The sequence below is a fragment of the Triticum urartu genome, chromosome 5A, assembly GCF_056163025.1.
Source record: "Triticum urartu cultivar PI428250 chromosome 5A, HENAU_Tu73, whole genome shotgun sequence".
NCBI classification, from domain to species: domain Eukaryota; kingdom Viridiplantae; phylum Streptophyta; class Magnoliopsida; order Poales; family Poaceae; genus Triticum; species Triticum urartu.
This window is the reverse complement of record NC_141877.1, coordinates 43138500-43156316: the sequence shown is the minus strand read 5'-3', so window position 1 is coordinate 43156316 and position 17817 is coordinate 43138500. Positions and strand designations below refer to the sequence as shown.

At 54.9% G+C, this 17817-nt stretch overlaps 1 protein-coding gene across 1 annotated transcript; it reads left to right on the top strand.

The window, feature by feature from the left end:
* Positions 1–653: 653 nt before the first annotated feature.
* Positions 654–1196, top strand: LOC147967868 (uncharacterized). The gene has a single exon (XM_087523289.1). The coding sequence runs from the start codon at positions 654–656 to the stop codon at positions 1194–1196; it is 543 nt and encodes a 180-aa protein (XP_087379415.1).
* The last annotated feature ends 16621 nt before the right edge of the window (positions 1197–17817 follow it).

Here is a 17817-nt window from a genome sequence, read left to right as displayed (position 1 = left end):
CCCCGAACTCCGGCCGGAGACACCAGTCGGCGTCAACAGCAGAACGACCACAAGCGCACAGCCCCGCCATCGACTTCCACCAGTCGGCAGGTGGCAACAGTCAAAAACCATCAGCCGGAAGGGCATCTCCCGCCCAAACGCCAGAAGGGCGGCAAGCCCAACTGGCAGCCGGCTTTCTCATACGAGCAGACTTTGGATGGACCCTGCAAGTTCCACAGTGGCGCAAAGCCGTCGAACCACACCACTCGGAAATGCCACTGGCTCACCAGGATAGCCAAGGGATATGGACATTTGCCTCCCCCACCTGCAGGGCAGCCCCCTCCTCCGCACCAGCAGCCGGCGGTCAGACCAGTCGGCGTAGTACAAGACGAGTACCCAGAAGAGCACGGAGCTTATGTCGTGTTCATCAGTGTGTCCGACGATCGATGCAGCAGCAGGAGTTGAATGCAGTAGCGTCTGACACCCCAGAGTTCATGCATTGGTCTGAGAAGGCTATCAGCTGGAGCAGAGATGACCACCCAGAAGTAATGCCCAAACCCGGCTCCTATGCCTTGGTTTTGGACACCACCTTTGCCACGGACAAACGAGCTACTCGCTTCTCCAGAGTCCTGATAGACAGCGGCAGCAACATCAACATCCTGTAGAAAGGCACCATGGAGAAGTTAGGAATCAAGCAGAGGCAACTGCAGTGCAGCCGGACGGTGTTCCACGGCATAGTTCCTGGCCTTTCCTGCTCACCAATCGGCAGGATTTTGATCGACGTCCTCTTTGGAGACAAAGATCATTTCCGTCGAGAGTCAATTTGGTTCGAGGTGGTGGACCTAGAGAGCCAATACCATGCGTTGCTTGGCTGGCCTGCCCTGGCCAAGTTCATGGCCCTCCCCCACTATGCCAACCTCAAGATGAAAATACCGAGTTTCATGGGGATCCTGACCATAACTGGCGACTACAAGAAGTCATCCGCCTGCGCATCAGAGAGCAGTCGGCTGGCCGAGTCCCTTGTGATCGCAGCTGAGAAGCGACTGCTAGACCGGGTTATGGCGATGGCAAGCAAACAGCCAGAGATGTCGCCTGATTCCAGGGAGTCGGAAGCTGAGGGCTCGTTCAAGCCGGCCAAAGAAACAAAGAAGATACCTTTGGACCCAGAGCACCTAGAGAGGTACACTATCATAGGCGCCAACCTTGATTGCAAATAGGAAGGCGAGCTCGTCGATTTCCTCCGTGAGAATCGAGACATCTTCGCATGGTCCACCAAAGACATGCCAGGTGTCCTGACGAAATTCGCCGAGCACAAATTACATGTCTGATCTGATGCCAAGCCAGTCATACAACCTTTGCGCCACTTATCCAAAGAGAAGAGGATAGTTGTTGTAGAAGAAATAGCCCGGCTGCTCGCGACCGGCTTCATCATGGAAGTATTCTTTCTAGAATGGCTGGCCAACCCGGTCCTGGTACTGAAGAAGAACAAGCAATGGCCAATGTGTATTGACTACACTAGCCTCAACAAAGCATGCCCCAAGGACCCATTCGCTTTGCCAAGGATCGACCAAGTGATATACTCCACAGCCGGATGCGAGCTGTTGAGTTTCTTGGATGCATATTCAGGGTATCGCCAGATCAAGTTGAACCCGGCCGACAGGCTGAAGACTGCCTTCATCACGCTGTTTGGAGCTTTCTGCTACCTGACCATGATGTTCGGCTTGAGGAACGCCGGTGCCACCTTCCAACGATGCATGCAGAAGTGCCTCCTCAAGCAGCTCGGCAGAAATGCTCATGTTTACGTGGATGATGTGGTGGTAAAGACGGAGAAGCGTGGAACACTGCTGGAAGACCTCAAGGAGACCTTTCAGAACTTGCGCCGATTTCAGATCAAGCTCAACCCGGAGAAGTGCGTCTTCGGAGTACCAACCGGCCAGCTCCTTGGCTTCCTGGTCTCCAAATGTGGCATAGAATGCAACCCCGTGAAGATCAAGGCCATTGAAAGGATGGAGGTACCCAGCCGACTGCTGGACGTACAAAAATTAACCAGCTGTTTGGCGTCCATCAGCCGATTCGTCAGTTGGCTGGGCGAGAAGGCTCTTCCCTTGTACCAACTAATGAAGAGGACCACTTTTTTCGAGTGGAACCACAAGGCGGACGAAGCATTTTTCCAACTAAAAAAGATGCTGACTACTCCACCTGTCCTGGCGGCTCCGACTCCTAAGGAGCCCATGCTCCTCTACATCGCTGCCACCAGCCTGGTGGGCAGCACAGTCATTGTGGTAGAACGCAAGGAGGAAGGCAAAGCGCTACTAGTCCAGAGACCAGTATATTATTTGAGTGAAGTACTATCGCCCTCCAAGCAAAACTACCCCCACTACCAGAAGATGTGCTATGGTGTGCACTTTGCCGCTAAGAAATTGAAGCCTTACTTCCAAGAACATCCAATCACTGTGGTCTGCACGGCTCCTCTAGCCAAGATCATCGGCAACAGAGACGCTTCGGGCCGAGTGGCCAAGTGGGCCATAGATATGGCCCTCTACACCATCTACTACCAACCTCGCACTGCCATCAAGTAACAAGCGCTGGCCGACTTCCTCGTCGACTGGGCCAAAACCCAGTATCTAATGCCAGCGCCCGACTCCACCCATTGGCGAATGCATTTCGATGGTTCCAAGATGCGCACCGGCTTGGGAGCCGGCATCGTCCTCACCTCTCCAAAAGGCGACAAGCTCAAATATGTGCTGCAAATCCATGTACACCGAGGAGGAAGCAGAGGAAGCACGTCAAGACGGCGTCGATCTACTGGAAGAGAGCCGGCTGTTGGCACTCAGCCGGTCCACCATCTACCAGCAGAGCCTACGTCGATACTACAATCGGAAGGTCATGCCGCGATCTTTCCAAGAAGGAGACCTTGTGCTCTGGCTGATTCAGCGAACGGCTGGCCAGCACAAGCTCTCAGCACCCTGGGAAGGCCCTTTCATCATCAGCAAAGTGTTGGGCAACGACTCCTAGTACCTAATCGACGCTCAGAAGCCCCGAGCGCGCAAAAGGGACGACTCCAACAAAGAGACGGAACGGCCATGGAATGCAAACCTCCTTCGAAGATTTTACAGTTAATGCAGTATGTATCACGCTACCTTTTGTATTAAAGTACGAAGACCTCGGGCCCCCTGAGAAGAGCTCGGGGACTGCCTTCTTTTATCTATATGATAAAGAGTTATGCCTATGAATATGTTATTCTTTGTTATGCCACTTGGCGCCGGGTTCGACTAGTCGGCCCGGGGATTTGCCACCTTGAGCTATGAAACGACTTCCTGTAGTCGGACAAGTAATGTGTGGAATTTAAGCCATCTCCTGTTAGAAGCCGCAGATCGCAGAGCGACTGTCTGGCAAGCAGGGGTAAGGTAGAATAGGTGTCCATATGAAAAATGGCTAAGGACTCAAAGCTCGCTCATAGTTTAAGGCCGGTTTTCAGCCTTTTACAACCGACTCTTTAGTAGCCGGCTTGCCGTTTTCTAAATTAACATGCTAAAAACTCTAAAAGGCTAAGTACTTGCCTTCCCAAAGAAGACAAGTATTTGATCTAGCGGCAGTCCGCAGAGCGGCTGTCCGACTGGCAAAACGGCAACCAAGGGAAGGCGACAAAGGAAAAAGTTAGAGAGCAATAAGCAAGAAGAGACAGAATGCGGATAAATATTTACATAGAAAGGTCCTTGGCTGGATCATCAAACAGAAGTTCAAGATACACCCAGTGGGTGGAATTGTGCAAAATAACAAGTTCATTAAGACAGCTAAGCAGGTAAAAAGATAAAGTGGCAGCCTAGGAAGCCGCGGACGGACTCGGAGAACCGGAGGGGTCGGTGGTGCCAATTGACGGGGCGGCCTGGTGGTTGGTCTCCGCTTGATCACCTATGGAAACGGCTGGCTCAGTTGGGCGCAGCTCGTTGCTAGAGGCGCGGTCGAGCTAGGGCTGGTCGCCTGCCTCGACCTCTGGCGCCTCCTCCTCGTCTCCTTCCTCCTCCTCGCCTTCCTCTTTGCCACTTGAGTCGATCACCTCCGTCGAGTCCTCGCCGTCGTCCGGGTTCAGCCCGAACCACTGCGGCGCCGCCTTCTCGCCGTTGCCTGCTCTGTGACGAAGACGTTGGTGTCAATGTACTCGGCGATCGACGTGGCTCGTTTGACAAGATTGTCTTCCACTGATCCCAGCTCCGCCTGAGCTTCCAGCCGGAATGTGGCTAACTGGGCTAAACTCAGCCCAGGATACCATGCCTTGGCAAATTCTAAAGCCCGGCGTGCTCCAGCCCGGGCCGAAGAGCCCTTCCAGGCCTCAAGACGGCCGGCTGCGACCTCCAGCCAGTCGACAGTCCGACTGGGGGTGCACGGTGCCTGCATATCCGGCCATAGGACGGCAATCGCCTAGGCGCCGACAGGTTGCAGCCGGCGCAACATCCGGTGAGCTGGCCGAAGGCGTGCCTCGATGCTAAGGATCTGCTCGCCAAGAGTTCGGGGGGCGTTGGCGGCAATCTGTGCGCCATCCGCCCTCCGTGCTTGACGATCAGCCTCGATGGCTTGATTGGCGGCATCCGAATGGCCGGGGAAGAAGTCTGCTAAGGAAGAAGAATGAAGAAACAAGGTTAAAAATTTAAGGCTGACTTGACTAGCAGTCGGCAGCCCATAAAAGGAAATGAGGGAAAGCTCACCATCGACAAGATCTTCAATTGCATGGAAGCCGGAGACCAGCATCGCCTCCTTGTCGGTCCACGAGGAGCGCTTGGACGCAAATTCGGCGAGAAGGACGGTCTCCTTGTCCTCCGCCTCCTTCTGGGCCCTCTGGAGCAGCTCCTTCTGCTCTGCCAGCTGCGTAGCCAGCCAGTCGCGCTCCTCCGTCACATGGCCACACTCCTCCTCCTTGACGCGCAACGCGGTGTTGACTTCGCCCAGCTGCTGCTGAAGGGCGGCGTTGGCTTCTGAAGAAGGGGGGAGGGGTGTCGGTCGTCAACAAAAAAGAAAGGTCACCGGGGAGATCCGGCCCGACTACTCAGCAGTCGGCCCGAATCTCGGGGACTACAGCCCGCGGGTGCGCCAGCGTGCCCCCGAAGAGAAAGAAGAAGACTCACCCCGGCTGTCCGACAAGTCAGCGGTCCGCTTGGCCAGCTCCTCAACATTGGCGTTGAAGGAGGTCACGCGATGATTCTGGTAATCCTGCATCAAAATTTCAGAAAAAGTGTTGGCACTTGGAACTCACCGATTAGAGTTCCGAGCCGCCCGCTCAGCAGCCGGCCCGAACCTCAGGGACTACACCCAGTGGGTGCACTGGCACGCCCCCACAAAGAAAAACAAGGAAGCAAAGAAAAAAGGAAGAATGCGTACCCGGATGACTGTTCATGACGCCATATATGCCTTGGTGCACTCCTTGATGGCATTGCCCTCGGCCCAGAGCTTGGCTTGGACGTCAAAGAGCACCCGGTTCAGCGGGCCCGTCCCGCCTCCCTGCACCCACCCAGTGGGCGCAGCGCTCGACACCTCGATCTCCGGGATCGTGGAGCTCGCAGCGCCGTTTCTCCAGAGGATGCAGTGCTGAGGCCGCCTTCGCGAGACGGCGGCGCGTCGGCACGCTGACCTCGAGGGATAGGCCCATCGCCGCTGCGCCTCCGGTTGGCGGCACTGGCAGGTCCGCCGGTTGCCCGCCTGGAGCTTTTCCGGAGGGTGGCGGTGGCGGCACAATGACTTTCGGCGTGGCGGTGACATCGGCGTCCCTCTCCATGACCGGGTTCTCTTCGCCGACTTCCCAGTCTGCGCCGTGAACTCCGGTGGCGGCGGAGGGGAGTTCAAGGGGACGACAAACACCGCCGACTGGCGGTGTGCGGCTTCCTCAGCGCGCTTCTTCTCCGCATCGGCGGGCTCGGCTTCCGCCAGCTTCTTCAGGGCGGCGGCCTCCGCCTTGTCGGCTTCCGCCTTCTTCAGGCGGGCGGCTTCCCGCTCCTCACGCGCCTCCAGCGCGTTCCCCTCTGTCGCCTCCCGGAGGTCGGCGGCAGGATCGATCCGCCGGGTGGTGGAGGAGGTCTCCGCCGACTTTACGACGGAGCCGGCGGCCGACTTCTCAAGAAAGTGCGGGGCCCTAAAGCCGGGAAAATAAAGCAAAGGGATTTCACACAGACTCAATAAAGAAATGTGAACGTACAAAGGGAGGTAGTACTTACGACGAAATCAGCTGCGGCGTCTTCACCACCTTGCGGAAGCGGTTTGCCTTTATGGCCGCTTCGTCCTGCTTGGTCGCCACGGCTGAGCTCTTGGGCTTCTTCGGCCGGCTGCCGAACAGGCTCGTCCCGGCCCTGCGCTTCTTGCTGCCGCCTTGAGTGTCCGGTGGGGCTGACGAGCCCGCGCCCGGCTGGCCGGCTCCTGGCTGGTGGCACGGGGCGACTTCCTCGTCATCATCAGGCCAGTCCTCGAGACTGGCCCCAAGTCTCGGGCCACCTGCTGCACCGCCTCCTCCCTCGGCGTCGTCCTCCAGGGCCACTGCCCCCAAGTCGGGGTCGTCCACATCGCTCTCCGCTCGGTCGGGGAGGAACTCGCGGTCCGGCCCCACGGTGCCGGCTGCAGGCTGGAGGAGGGGGTTCTGACCAAAGCTGACTGGTCAGAACGAACAAGACGGACTCGGCAGTAAAGATGTTAGAAGAATCAAAGAAAAAGAGAGAGGAAAACGACTCACCAAAGGCGGAGGGGCAGCACGTGAATACGGCTCCTTGCCGAACTGCCACTCTTCGTTGAGGTCGCAGCTCGCAAGATAGTTCACCATGTCGGCTACCTCCTCGTGAGGCATCTCCTTGGTGCACATCCGGCTCGGGTCTCGGTGCCCGCTCATCTGACACATCATGTGGGGGCGACTTTGGAGGGGTAGCACTCGGCGCGCCACAAAGGCGGCCAGCAAATCCGGCCCGGTCAGGCCCTCCGACCGCGTCAGCACTCGAAGCCGCGCAACGGCGCCGGCTCCAGCAGGCGTCAACGTCCGGGCCCGGCGCGACCAGTTGGGCTGCCTCCCAGCCGGCGGGCCGGCTACGTAGGCCGGCAGGTTGACCCAATCACCCTCCGTGGAGACGTTCTTCACATAGAAGTACGACCGCTGCCACATCTTCACCGACTTGATCAGCTTGATGGAGGGAAATGGGTTGTCGGCCTCCGACCTCCGCACGGTGATGAACGCGCCGCACTGAGCCGGCACGCCCGCAGCTTGGGTGCCGAGCTTGGAGAATGCCGATGAAGCCTTCGCACAGGGTGACGAAGGCGGACAGTAGCACCACCATGTTGGGGGTGAGGTGGTGCGGCTGGAGTCCGTAGAACTCGAGGAAGGAGCGGAAGAAGTTGCTCGCCAGCAGGCCCAGGCCGCGCAGCCAGTGCGAGTCGAAGATGACCCGCTCGCCCTCCTGCGGCGCCGGTGAAATTTCTCACCTCCGCGCGAGGCGGACCCTCACAAGGTCCTCGCCGGGCAATCGACGCGTCTTGCGGAGGAAATCGATGTGATCCTCATGGACCTCCGAACCATCCCAGGTATCGGAGTGCGCCGTCGGGGGCATGACGGCGGAGGAAGAGCTCATCGTGAGCGGACCGCCGCAATGTTCAATGAGGCTCGAGGTACAGAGAGAGAGAAGAAGGAGTAGAAGCAGTGGGGAGGCGGGACGCGCGTGCTCCGCCGCTTCCCCTCCTCCCCCTAATTATAGCCGTGGGCTGCGAAGCCGAGGGGGAGGTTGTGGGATTTACTGCGCCCACTACCCCACCCCCACGTTTATCGCGCAAAGTTACTGCGCGCAGTAACTCCATGAGAACCTCAACCGTCCCCCACCGCCGCAGCGGATCCGCTCGCATGCCGATGCGTGGTAGTGGGGGGCCCCACCTACAGGCATGTCCCATCTCGCGCATGGGTACTCAGGCTGGCCTGACCACTGGTTTCCGCGTGGTGGGCACGAAGTGGGTGGCGGCCAGGAAGCTTAGCTTGTACGCCACTGAGTTCCCGCCAGGGCATTTGAAAGTATTTTTTGGACGAGTCAAAATCAGGCGACTCCGACTCCTACCAGTCGGCCTAGCAGACTCAAGTGGAGTCCCACCTCAAGTACTCGGAGAATGAAGCTACTTAGGCTCCTCGGCTGGTTGTCCGCAGCGCCTCATCAGCTTCGGGGACTACTGTCGGAGTAATGGGCCACGGGTAGGCTAACCCGAGGCCCATAACCTTTCAAGACATCAGAGATTACTGCGCCCCTCGAAATAACATCGGGGCTGACTGCGCTGACTTTAGGAGGGCGGCTAGAGGAACAGCCGGCTGCCCATATATGTCCGAGTCCTAGAAATGAGATCAAGACTGGCCGACTCTAACTGGCGGCTTCCGGAGAAGCCGGCCACGGGGAGTCGGCCCACGACCAGCAAAGTCCAGGCCCTCATCAGGGGGGATGGGACATGGAGTGGCGACAGTAAAGCCCACTCCCTCCCCCTTTCCAGGAGATGGCTAGGGCACAGTGCACTGTACCTGCGGAGATCTCCACCTGGCGCAACACTGTTGCCATGCCACCCGTGACGTCCGCAACAGTGGGTGGAGTCCTGTACCCGCGATGGCCTGACGGTACGGTCCACGTATGACGGGCCCTACTAGTCAGTGAGACTCCGGAAGACGGCAAGGGTGCCACCAGTCGGACTCATAGGGAGCCGGCCCGCGGAAGTCGGCCTGCCCCTTCGATGGGTCTCACGCGCCATTAACCAGACGAGACGGGGAAAGGCTACAGTAATCGCCCGCCAGGCGGCAGGACTATAGCCACGACCCCATGACTAAGCCTGCGTCATTAGAAGCATGGCTACAGTAATCAGCAGCCGGCAGGACCCACTAGCGGCGGGAGCGGCCTGTCAGCTCCGTACCAGACCAGTCGGCTGGGCCCACCAATCGGCGGGCCCCAGCAGTCGGCAGGAGGGCCCGCAGGTAAGGAGACTAACAGCTGGGTCCTATGTCCATACAGTTTACCATTGTACCCCTAGGGGGTAGGCCTATATAAACCCCCCAGGGCACCCATGCAAAGGGTTCTGATTCATTAGAACTTGTCCAGACCTTAGAGGAAGGAGAGAGCTAGCCCTTCCTTCTCCTACCCACAGATACAGCTCGAGGAGCGCCTTTGTACTCACTTTTCCTTAGTGATCATGCGGAGACCCCGCAGAGCAGGACTAGGGGTGTTATCTCCTAGGAGAGCCCCAAACCTGGGTAAAGTACACCAGCGTTCGTGTCTACGCCTCATCCTGTTTCCAGGCACCGGCGACGTTCTACTCGCCCCCACCATGATAAGCCATCCATTGGCACATGTCGCACCCAACCCCCGACGAGAAGCGCTCAACTAGTTTCTTTAGTGGGATGAATACGGTGTGACCGGAGATATAAGATTTGCTCGAATAAGGGAAGAGGAGTACCTCTTTCTGCTGGTAGTGCTGTGTCCTACATCTCTTTTTCCCACGATCTTCTTGTTGTTCGCCGGAAACCAGAAGTTGTGGAGGACGGTGCAGCCTTGGACGAACCCATGGCCAAGTTGTTGAGTGTGGTGCGGTGGCCATCTATCGACGGCGGGGAAGCAGATCCGAGGCGGCGAACGACAGCGTAGCGAGAACAGCTCCGGTGCGGTGGACGGTTGTGACAGTGGAGCCACAACAGTGAGGCGCAGGACGGCATGGTCGGAGTGGTTCTGGTACGGCACATGTCGGCGTCGGCGTCATGGAGGCAGCTCTGCCTCGGCTTCAGCTGCTAAGTCCTTGAGGACGTTGCGGTTGCGGTTGCGTTGGACGATGACGTCGGGGTACCGGCTCCGGCATGATGGAGGAGGGAGGCGGTGGATTGGCCTCTATGGGGTGGAGGACGGAGGAGCCTGGGGTTTCGCGGCTGGTGGAGAGTGCGTTTTCGCGCCCACGGAGTATGAATGGGGAAACAGAGGGAGGCGGGAACTAAGGGGGAATAATGTTTCGGTTTGAGACGCGCTTGTTTGAAATTTGGGGAATGTTACAAACTTTCCCCCCATCTAAAATTTCGGACATATTGTGGGTTGTGGGTAGGACAGTCATGTCAGGTGTCCCAAATGTGGGCGGGATAGATTTCGACCGAGCGTATGGGTAGGCGCCCACAGCGTATGAATGCTTCTCTAGCATCTTGGTGAAGTTACAAACCTACCCCGAATTAGACCTTTGGACATCGGGCTGATAGGCTATACGGGCCAGAGTCAGGACAGTAATTTCCTACCACCAAAACATTAGTCTCGCGCGGTTTCGGGTGACCAGAGGCCTATTTGGCGCTGCGTTCAATATTTGGGAGCAGAAGTATTAGGCCTCCTTTGGTTTGTAGGATTTTTGTAGGAATTCTATAGGATAGGATTTGTAAAGGAAAAATTCCTTTGAAGCCCTTTGGTTTGTAGGAATGGATTCCTATTCCTATGTAGGATAGGAATCAATCCTTCACGTTTTGGAGGGAAAAAACATTAGCCTAGACTTAATGGAAAAAATCCTATCCTATGCACCAAATGACATCTCTTTCTCTATAAGAATTCACATGCATGTCATATCACTTCCTATGATTTTCCTATTCCTATAAAATTCCTATCCTATGAACCAAACAAGGCCATAATGTTTTCGGTTCTCTTGAATTGAACTTTCAGGATTTGTCAAACTTCACAAATCTTTACTCTTGAAAATCCTAAAGCTACGATTATTTTGGAATAGAGGGGGTACATTTGAATATACATTGTACACGAGTATATATTAAAAAATATGCAACTTACCTCAGTTCATGCATGGTTCCAGATATAATCTCCTTGGTTGCAAAAAGAAGTTAGATATGGGTATGAATATATATAGCATGTTCAAACTCACAACAAACATTGATGCCCCCTTTTACATCTGTTTTACAAGTGCCATTATCTCAGGTTCAAATAGATGAATACACTTCCTATGAATTCGAATCTTCAAAACCCCCTTTATGTTGAATTTGACATGTATTCTATTTCGTAGCTAGCAATTTGGAATGTATCCATGCAAGTGACAAATGTATAAAGTGCTTCACACTAACAACATGGAGTGCACTAATTAATGTTTATATATGAATTGCACAAGCATCCATTGCCTGTATTTCAAACCGCTCTCACTCTATGGATGGATAATAAGAAATAAACACATGCACATGCTAGAATTCAATTGTAGTTGAAGAAAGAGCCTACTCCTCGTACTGTATATTAGTGATAGGGGTGGTTACAAAGTACACGTGAATACCAGGCATTGTGCGTGTGTGTATACTATCGATGAACTAGCCCCCAAGCTTGTATAACATACTAAGGGCCTAGGGTTACAAATCATATATAGTCGGCTTATCACCAGTGGGGATAGAGTCCTCCGCGACTCTGGTAGCTTCGTGTTGTACGCCGAGTCCTCCACATGGGTCTTCGTATAACACGTCTTGGTCCAACCTATATGTGGCGCAGGATGGAACTGACCCACGAGTCTTCATGTTCACCCACCACAACTAGAAATGATGTGCCCACCACACCACACACACAACCGGCCACTAAGAAAATAAGCATATACAATAGTACAACGGTATCTAGCTCATGATACGTCTCCATATTTTGTTGATGACACTGACGGACTTTGCATTTGATGTGTGCTCCGTATTTTGTTGACGACACTTATGGTCATTGTATTTGAAGCGAAAGCACGATATGGTCACTGGACTTCAGAATAAGCTCATCACGGTCACCACATACATTTTGTCGTGCTAACCAACATGTGGTTGGATGGTTAGAGGACAGTGGTTTCTCAAGCCCACCAAGGTTAAAGTCCCGGTGCTCGCATTTATCTTGTGTTAATTTCAGTATTTTCCGGCAACGTACGTTCAGTGGGAGGAGACGCTCCACTCGACTACGAGGCACCTATGGTGACTTCGTAAAATCTCAAGATCATATATGCTGGCCCACTCTCTCGAAGGTGCTCATAGGGGTAGAGTTCGCGTGTGTGCGCTTATAGCGGTGAGTTCTTGCGCGTATATATGAGCCCTTGCGTTTGTACCGTGTTAAACAAATACATATCATGATTATACGGTCACTGGCTCACCCGTACAACTCTGTATTTTGTTGATGACACAATCAATTGACCAGACAAACGTTCCACGCGGCGCAACTAGTGTTGCACCATCGGGGCGCATAACCGTGGGGCCCACCTGTCAGCCCGTATATGAAAGAAGGAAATGGTAGTTTGAGTCTGTACTATGTTAATAAAATAGGAGTAGATTTTAGGGTGATCATACGGTCACTAGCTCACCATACAGCTCCGTAATTTGTTGATAACACGATCAATTGACAAGTCAAACGGTCCACATTCAGCAGTGCACATTACCATGGGGCCCACCCGTCAGCGCGTATATGAAGGACATAAATGGTAATAAATTACTGGTCGGTGGGTATTCGAAGTCGTGAGACCTCTGGTTGGCAGTCACCGACGGTTGGAGGGCGTTCATTGGGAGGTGGGGTGGGGATCCCTGGAGAAAAAGCTCGGCAGGGGGGGCTAGAGGGATGGCCGGTGCGGCGGTGGACCGGCGGTGTTGACTGGTATCGGGGAGGGCGGGCCGGCCGCGGGCGGTGAGGGCTGGCGGTTCGGCCGGTGGTGGCTGGCGGCTCAGGGGGGGTGGAGTTTGATGATAAACTGGAGGCCCTTGATTTTGTATCCAACGGCTGGAAAATCTAATCACCAGAGATGAAAAAGTCAGTCGACTGACGTGTAGCCTCACCCCGCACGTACACATGCATGCACGCAAGACATGCACGCAAAACACGCACGCATGTAGGCGTGCAACACTGACACGTACACACGCATGCATGCTGGCGTGCAACACTGACACGTACACATGCACTCACGAACACACGCATGTACGCACCCATGCATGCAACACTGAAACGGACCCTTGCACGCACGCAACACTCGCACGCCTGCATGCACACATCACACGACGCAAGACACACGTTCAACCTATACGTGCATGCACCCTTTGTTAAGGAACAAAGGACATGCATTGTTATGGGTATTAATCAATCTTATCTGTGATAAGCAGAACATTGATGTTTGCAGCGGTCTTTATGAATCACAACGTATCGAATGGGCTATCAACATAGTAGGCTTATCTACACGAAAAAGATGACGTCACACTCAATTAACAATCATCGGTTTATAAAATGCCCGCTTCTGACCGCCCCGGCCCACCAAAGGTTCCTCTGCTGTGCGCTTCCTGCATTGGGTCACTGCCATGCATGCCATGCACCCAAAGAGCCCACATGTCAGTCGAAGAATGGCGCGGTGTCCTAGGTCAGAGTCGAGGGCGCCACTCACGACACGCCCGGCTGAACACGCCTCTATGCCGCATTCAAATGCCTCCATGAAACCCGCCCGTGTGGAAGCCGAGAAACCCAATCTGGACACACGTCTGTTCATGACCAGGCTGCTCCCCTATCTCCTCCACCATCTTGTCCACTCTTACAATGGCTTACGAAGAGTAGTTATTCCGCATCCAAGCCGGCTGGGTAGCCCGCCGGATATGAGCTATGTAGCTCGCTGATCCACCTCGCTCCACTCGCCCGACGGAGCCAGTTGCCGCCCCATGCCGGCGTGCGGTTCAGCAAATCGCCGCTCCAGGCCAGCTCGACGAGGAGCGGCGCACAGGCGTCGTTGTTTCCGTCCACGCCGCCGCCTCGTACCGCGTCTCCCATTTCTATGGTCGGGACTCCCATGCCGGTGGCTGCGCCATGCAAGCAGCGACAGAAGCTGGGTGCACGGAGAGCGACGAGTCGGTGGCCAGTGCCTCCGCGTCTGCCGCCATCATTGAGGATAAGTACAACAGGGAGGACACCGCCGCTTGGGTCCTATGAAGGCCACCGCGGAGGCGACACCGGCGTACACAGCAGGTGTCTTGCCGGATCCTTTTTTGCGAGGACCTTCGTCGACCCCGCATGGGCTCCACGGAAGAGGGGAATGTTAGGATGAACTTGATCCGGTGCCGGCCATGGCGACGTAGTGGCCGGTGATGAACTCGAACCGGTGCCGGCCACCATCATCTTCAGCACCAGCCAATGATATCAGTTGGGCAGTGGGGATGCGAGCCGTCCTTTGCGCTGAAGCATATACCTCTGGGGCTCCCGGCAGTCTGGTGATCATGCTGCCGGATATGAGGAACAGAAATCGATCGGCGGGCGACCATTTAGGCCAGGTATTATATACCTGTGCTGTCCAGAACTAGCACCGCGTAGTTCATTTGAATGTAATGAAATTCGTCATGTTTGTATGAAAATCCGGTATTTTATATGATTTCCATCATTGTTTATATGAAATATCAGTTTGTCTACGTGTTTGCATGAATTTCATCCGGTTGGTTGAATTGCTGTCATAATGTGTGCGGGTACGGTTGGATGGCGTAATTTGCGGGTCGCCGGTCGGTCTGCGGGCGGCTCGGGCGGCGTTGTGGGACAAAAAAACACAGCTCGTGCGAGCTCGTCTCCAACGTGCGCGCTAGAGCATGCATGACAGCATGAGCACCTGAGCCATTCCTCGTTCATCGGTGGCAAAGGCACCAGTGGACAAAAGGGTCACCAATATTTTGGCTACCCCGGGCAAGATCCAAACAACCCCTCCCAATAGATTCAAATCCCTCGTTCGCCGTGGATTTTTGCCATGTGTTGTTTTCATGGACTAGCAAGATGCCCGTTGTCGGTGTCAAAACCGGCGGATCCCGGGTAGGGGGTCCCGAACTATGCGTCTAAGGTGAATGGTAACAGGAGGCAGGGGACACAATGTTTTACCCAGGTTCGGGCCCTCTTGATGGAGGTAAAACCCTACGTCCTACTTGATTAATATTGATGATATGGGTAGTACAAGAGTAGATCTACCACGAGATCAGAGAGGCTAAACCCTAGAAGCTAGCCTATGGTATGATTGTATGTTGTCCTACGGACTAAAACCATCCGGTTTATATAAACACCAGAGAGGTTAGGGTTACACAAGGTCGGTTACAAAGGAGGAGATACACATATCCGTATTGCCTAGCTTGCCTTCCACGCCAAGTAGAGTCCCATCCGGACACGAGACGAAGTCTTCAATCTTGCATCTTCATAGTCTAACAGTCCGGCCGAAAGATATAGTCCGGCTGTCTGGAGACCCCCTAATCCAGGACTCCCACAGTAGCCCCTGAACCAGGCTTTCAATGATGATGAGTCCAGCGCGCAGTATTGTCTTCGGCATTGCAAGGCGGGTTCCTCCTCCGAATATACCATGGAAGAATTTGAATATAAGGATAGTGTCCGACCCTGCAAAAAGTTCCACATACCACCGTAGAGAGAATAATATTTCCACAAATCCAATTTGCTGACTTGTTTCGGCAACACGACATTATGTCACTGCCCGATGATTATTCGAACCGTTTCCTTTAACTAGCCCCGCACATAACGCGAGGCAGTTTTTTGACACGTCTTGTCAAAGCAGAGATCGTGTCCCCTTATGACGGGATTCTCATCAATACGGGTGTGGGTAACCAAACCGCGCCATCGATTACGGCGCTTGGGGCACAAGCGAGTTTTACCAGGCTAGTGGGGACGCATAGTTTCGTCCGCCCATATAAAGAGATAAGGATTTACCTTTTCATCCACGCCTTCTTCCTCCTTTGCTCGTCCATCTTTGCACACTCGAGCTCCAGCGCCCAAGTTCGCATTTCCCACCTCGACCTTCTCCAACCATGTCCGGAGCGAGAGGCAGGTGGATGGTCTCCTCTGTCAAGGAGGGACACGTCAAGAAGCTTAGGAGATCCGGAAACTTGCCCGACGACATCGCGCACCGGCTCCATAGGAGGGGCAGCTCATCCCCACCCCCAGGCCCCATGAGAGGGTAGTGTTCCTTACCCAATTCCTTCGCGGACTAGGATTTCCTCTCCACCCATTTGTCCGGGGGCTCATGCTCTACTACGTCCTAGATTTCTACGATCTGGCCCCGACCTTCATCCTCAACATCTCGGCGTTTCTCGTCGTGTGCGAGGCCTTCCTCCGCATCAAGCCCCACTTCGGCTTATGGGTGAAGACTTTCAATGTCAAGCCGAAGGTAGTGAGCGGTCGCCAGGCGGAGTGCGGAGGCGCCATGGTGGGCAAGATGCCCAACGTCACATGGCTCGAGGGCTCCTTCGTGGAGACCACAAAGGGGTGGCAATCAGTGTGGTTCTACATCACCGAGCCGTGTGACCCTACATGGGTGGCGGCCCCTGAGTTCCGATCTGGCTTCCCCACATGGCTCACCTCCTGGCAAGAGAAGGGCCCGTCCTGGGGTAGTTCGGGAGAGCTGACCGGACTCCAAATATGTATTCAAAACATGGTGAACAAGAAGCTCAAACTCGTCAATGTAGTCCAGGTCATGCTCCACCGCCGGATCCTCCCGTGCCAACAGCGGGCCTTCAACTTGTGGGAGTTCGACCCGACGCAACACCGAAATCTGAACAGTCTCTTCGACACAACTCACGAAGATGCCTAGAGGGTGCTATTCAAGAGCGTCGAGGTCCCCCCTCCCACTACCGAGGATCGCGGATTCAGCGCGAAGTGCCAAGCCAGCGCGGTAAGCTGTTTTACCTTTTATAGGATACTTGTTTTTAATACCTTGACTCCATGCGGGATCTAAACTCCCGTACCTTTGACAGGACTGGCAGGAGACGGCCGGACAGATCGACTGTCCGGCTCCTTTGCCTGAAGGCCCAGCAGACGCTCTTCTGGCGAAGATGCTGACTCCGGCTCCTTATACGGTACCGGAGAAGACCAAGAAGGCTAAGGGAACTTGAAAGAGTTTCCGACGCCAGGCGTCATCGGACTCACCGTCCCAGGACTCTACGGCGCAATCCTCCCCCAAAGACGAGGAGGAAGAAGAAGATGCTCCCCCTCCAGACGGGGGAGACAAGAAAAGGAAGGCCGCCCCAACTGGGGAGGCCGAAGGGTCCAAGAAGGGGACGACTCTCCTTCCGGACAGCTCTACCACCGCTGCCGACGGTGAAGACGAGTGGATGCCCAGGGCCAAGCCCCTGGGGAAGTTGTAAGTATTCGGATACCAGAGTAACTCATAGCATTCCTTTGTCGCACTACTTCACCTAACGCCGAGCCCGTATCGATGTATCATCGGACGGCTCCCTAGGCTCGTCGGATATGGATAGCGATCCAGTTCCGACCACCACCTCCCCTCATCCCGCGGACGACGCCGAGGTGTTGTCTCAGTAGGCACCGGGTCGAGGGGAGACGGTCCCGGAGGCGCCTCAAAGCGGCCTCCCGGACTCTGGGAGCCGGGGGACAAGGCCCCTGAGGGCTCCAAGTTCGGCCTGCAGCCGGACACCGCACCGGAACCTCTAGTGGTTTCGGAGTCGGGCAGGCGGCCCCCTTCTAAGAGGGGCAAGACGCCTACGCCGGTGACCTTTGTCAATCCAGAGGCGTTGGACAATCTGCTGGAAGCGCTTCGTGGCGCTTCCATCGACGAGGAGCACCGCACTATTATGAGTGCGGTGATCCAGAAGTTTCAGTCCGCCAAGAGCGGATTGACTGAAGCCTGTGCAAGCCTTCTAACAGGCTTTGAGGTAATTATTTAAAATATAGGAAAAGTATTACCACATAGACAGTAGCCCCTGATGCTTTGTTCGGTGTTCATAAAGAAAAGCCAAACAGAGGATCAAACAATATCGCAGGAGTCTAATATAAGTATGTCAATATGCATATGCAGGCATCGCAGCTGGCGTCCGCCGCACTGACTGCGGAGGTTGCCGTACTTCAGCAG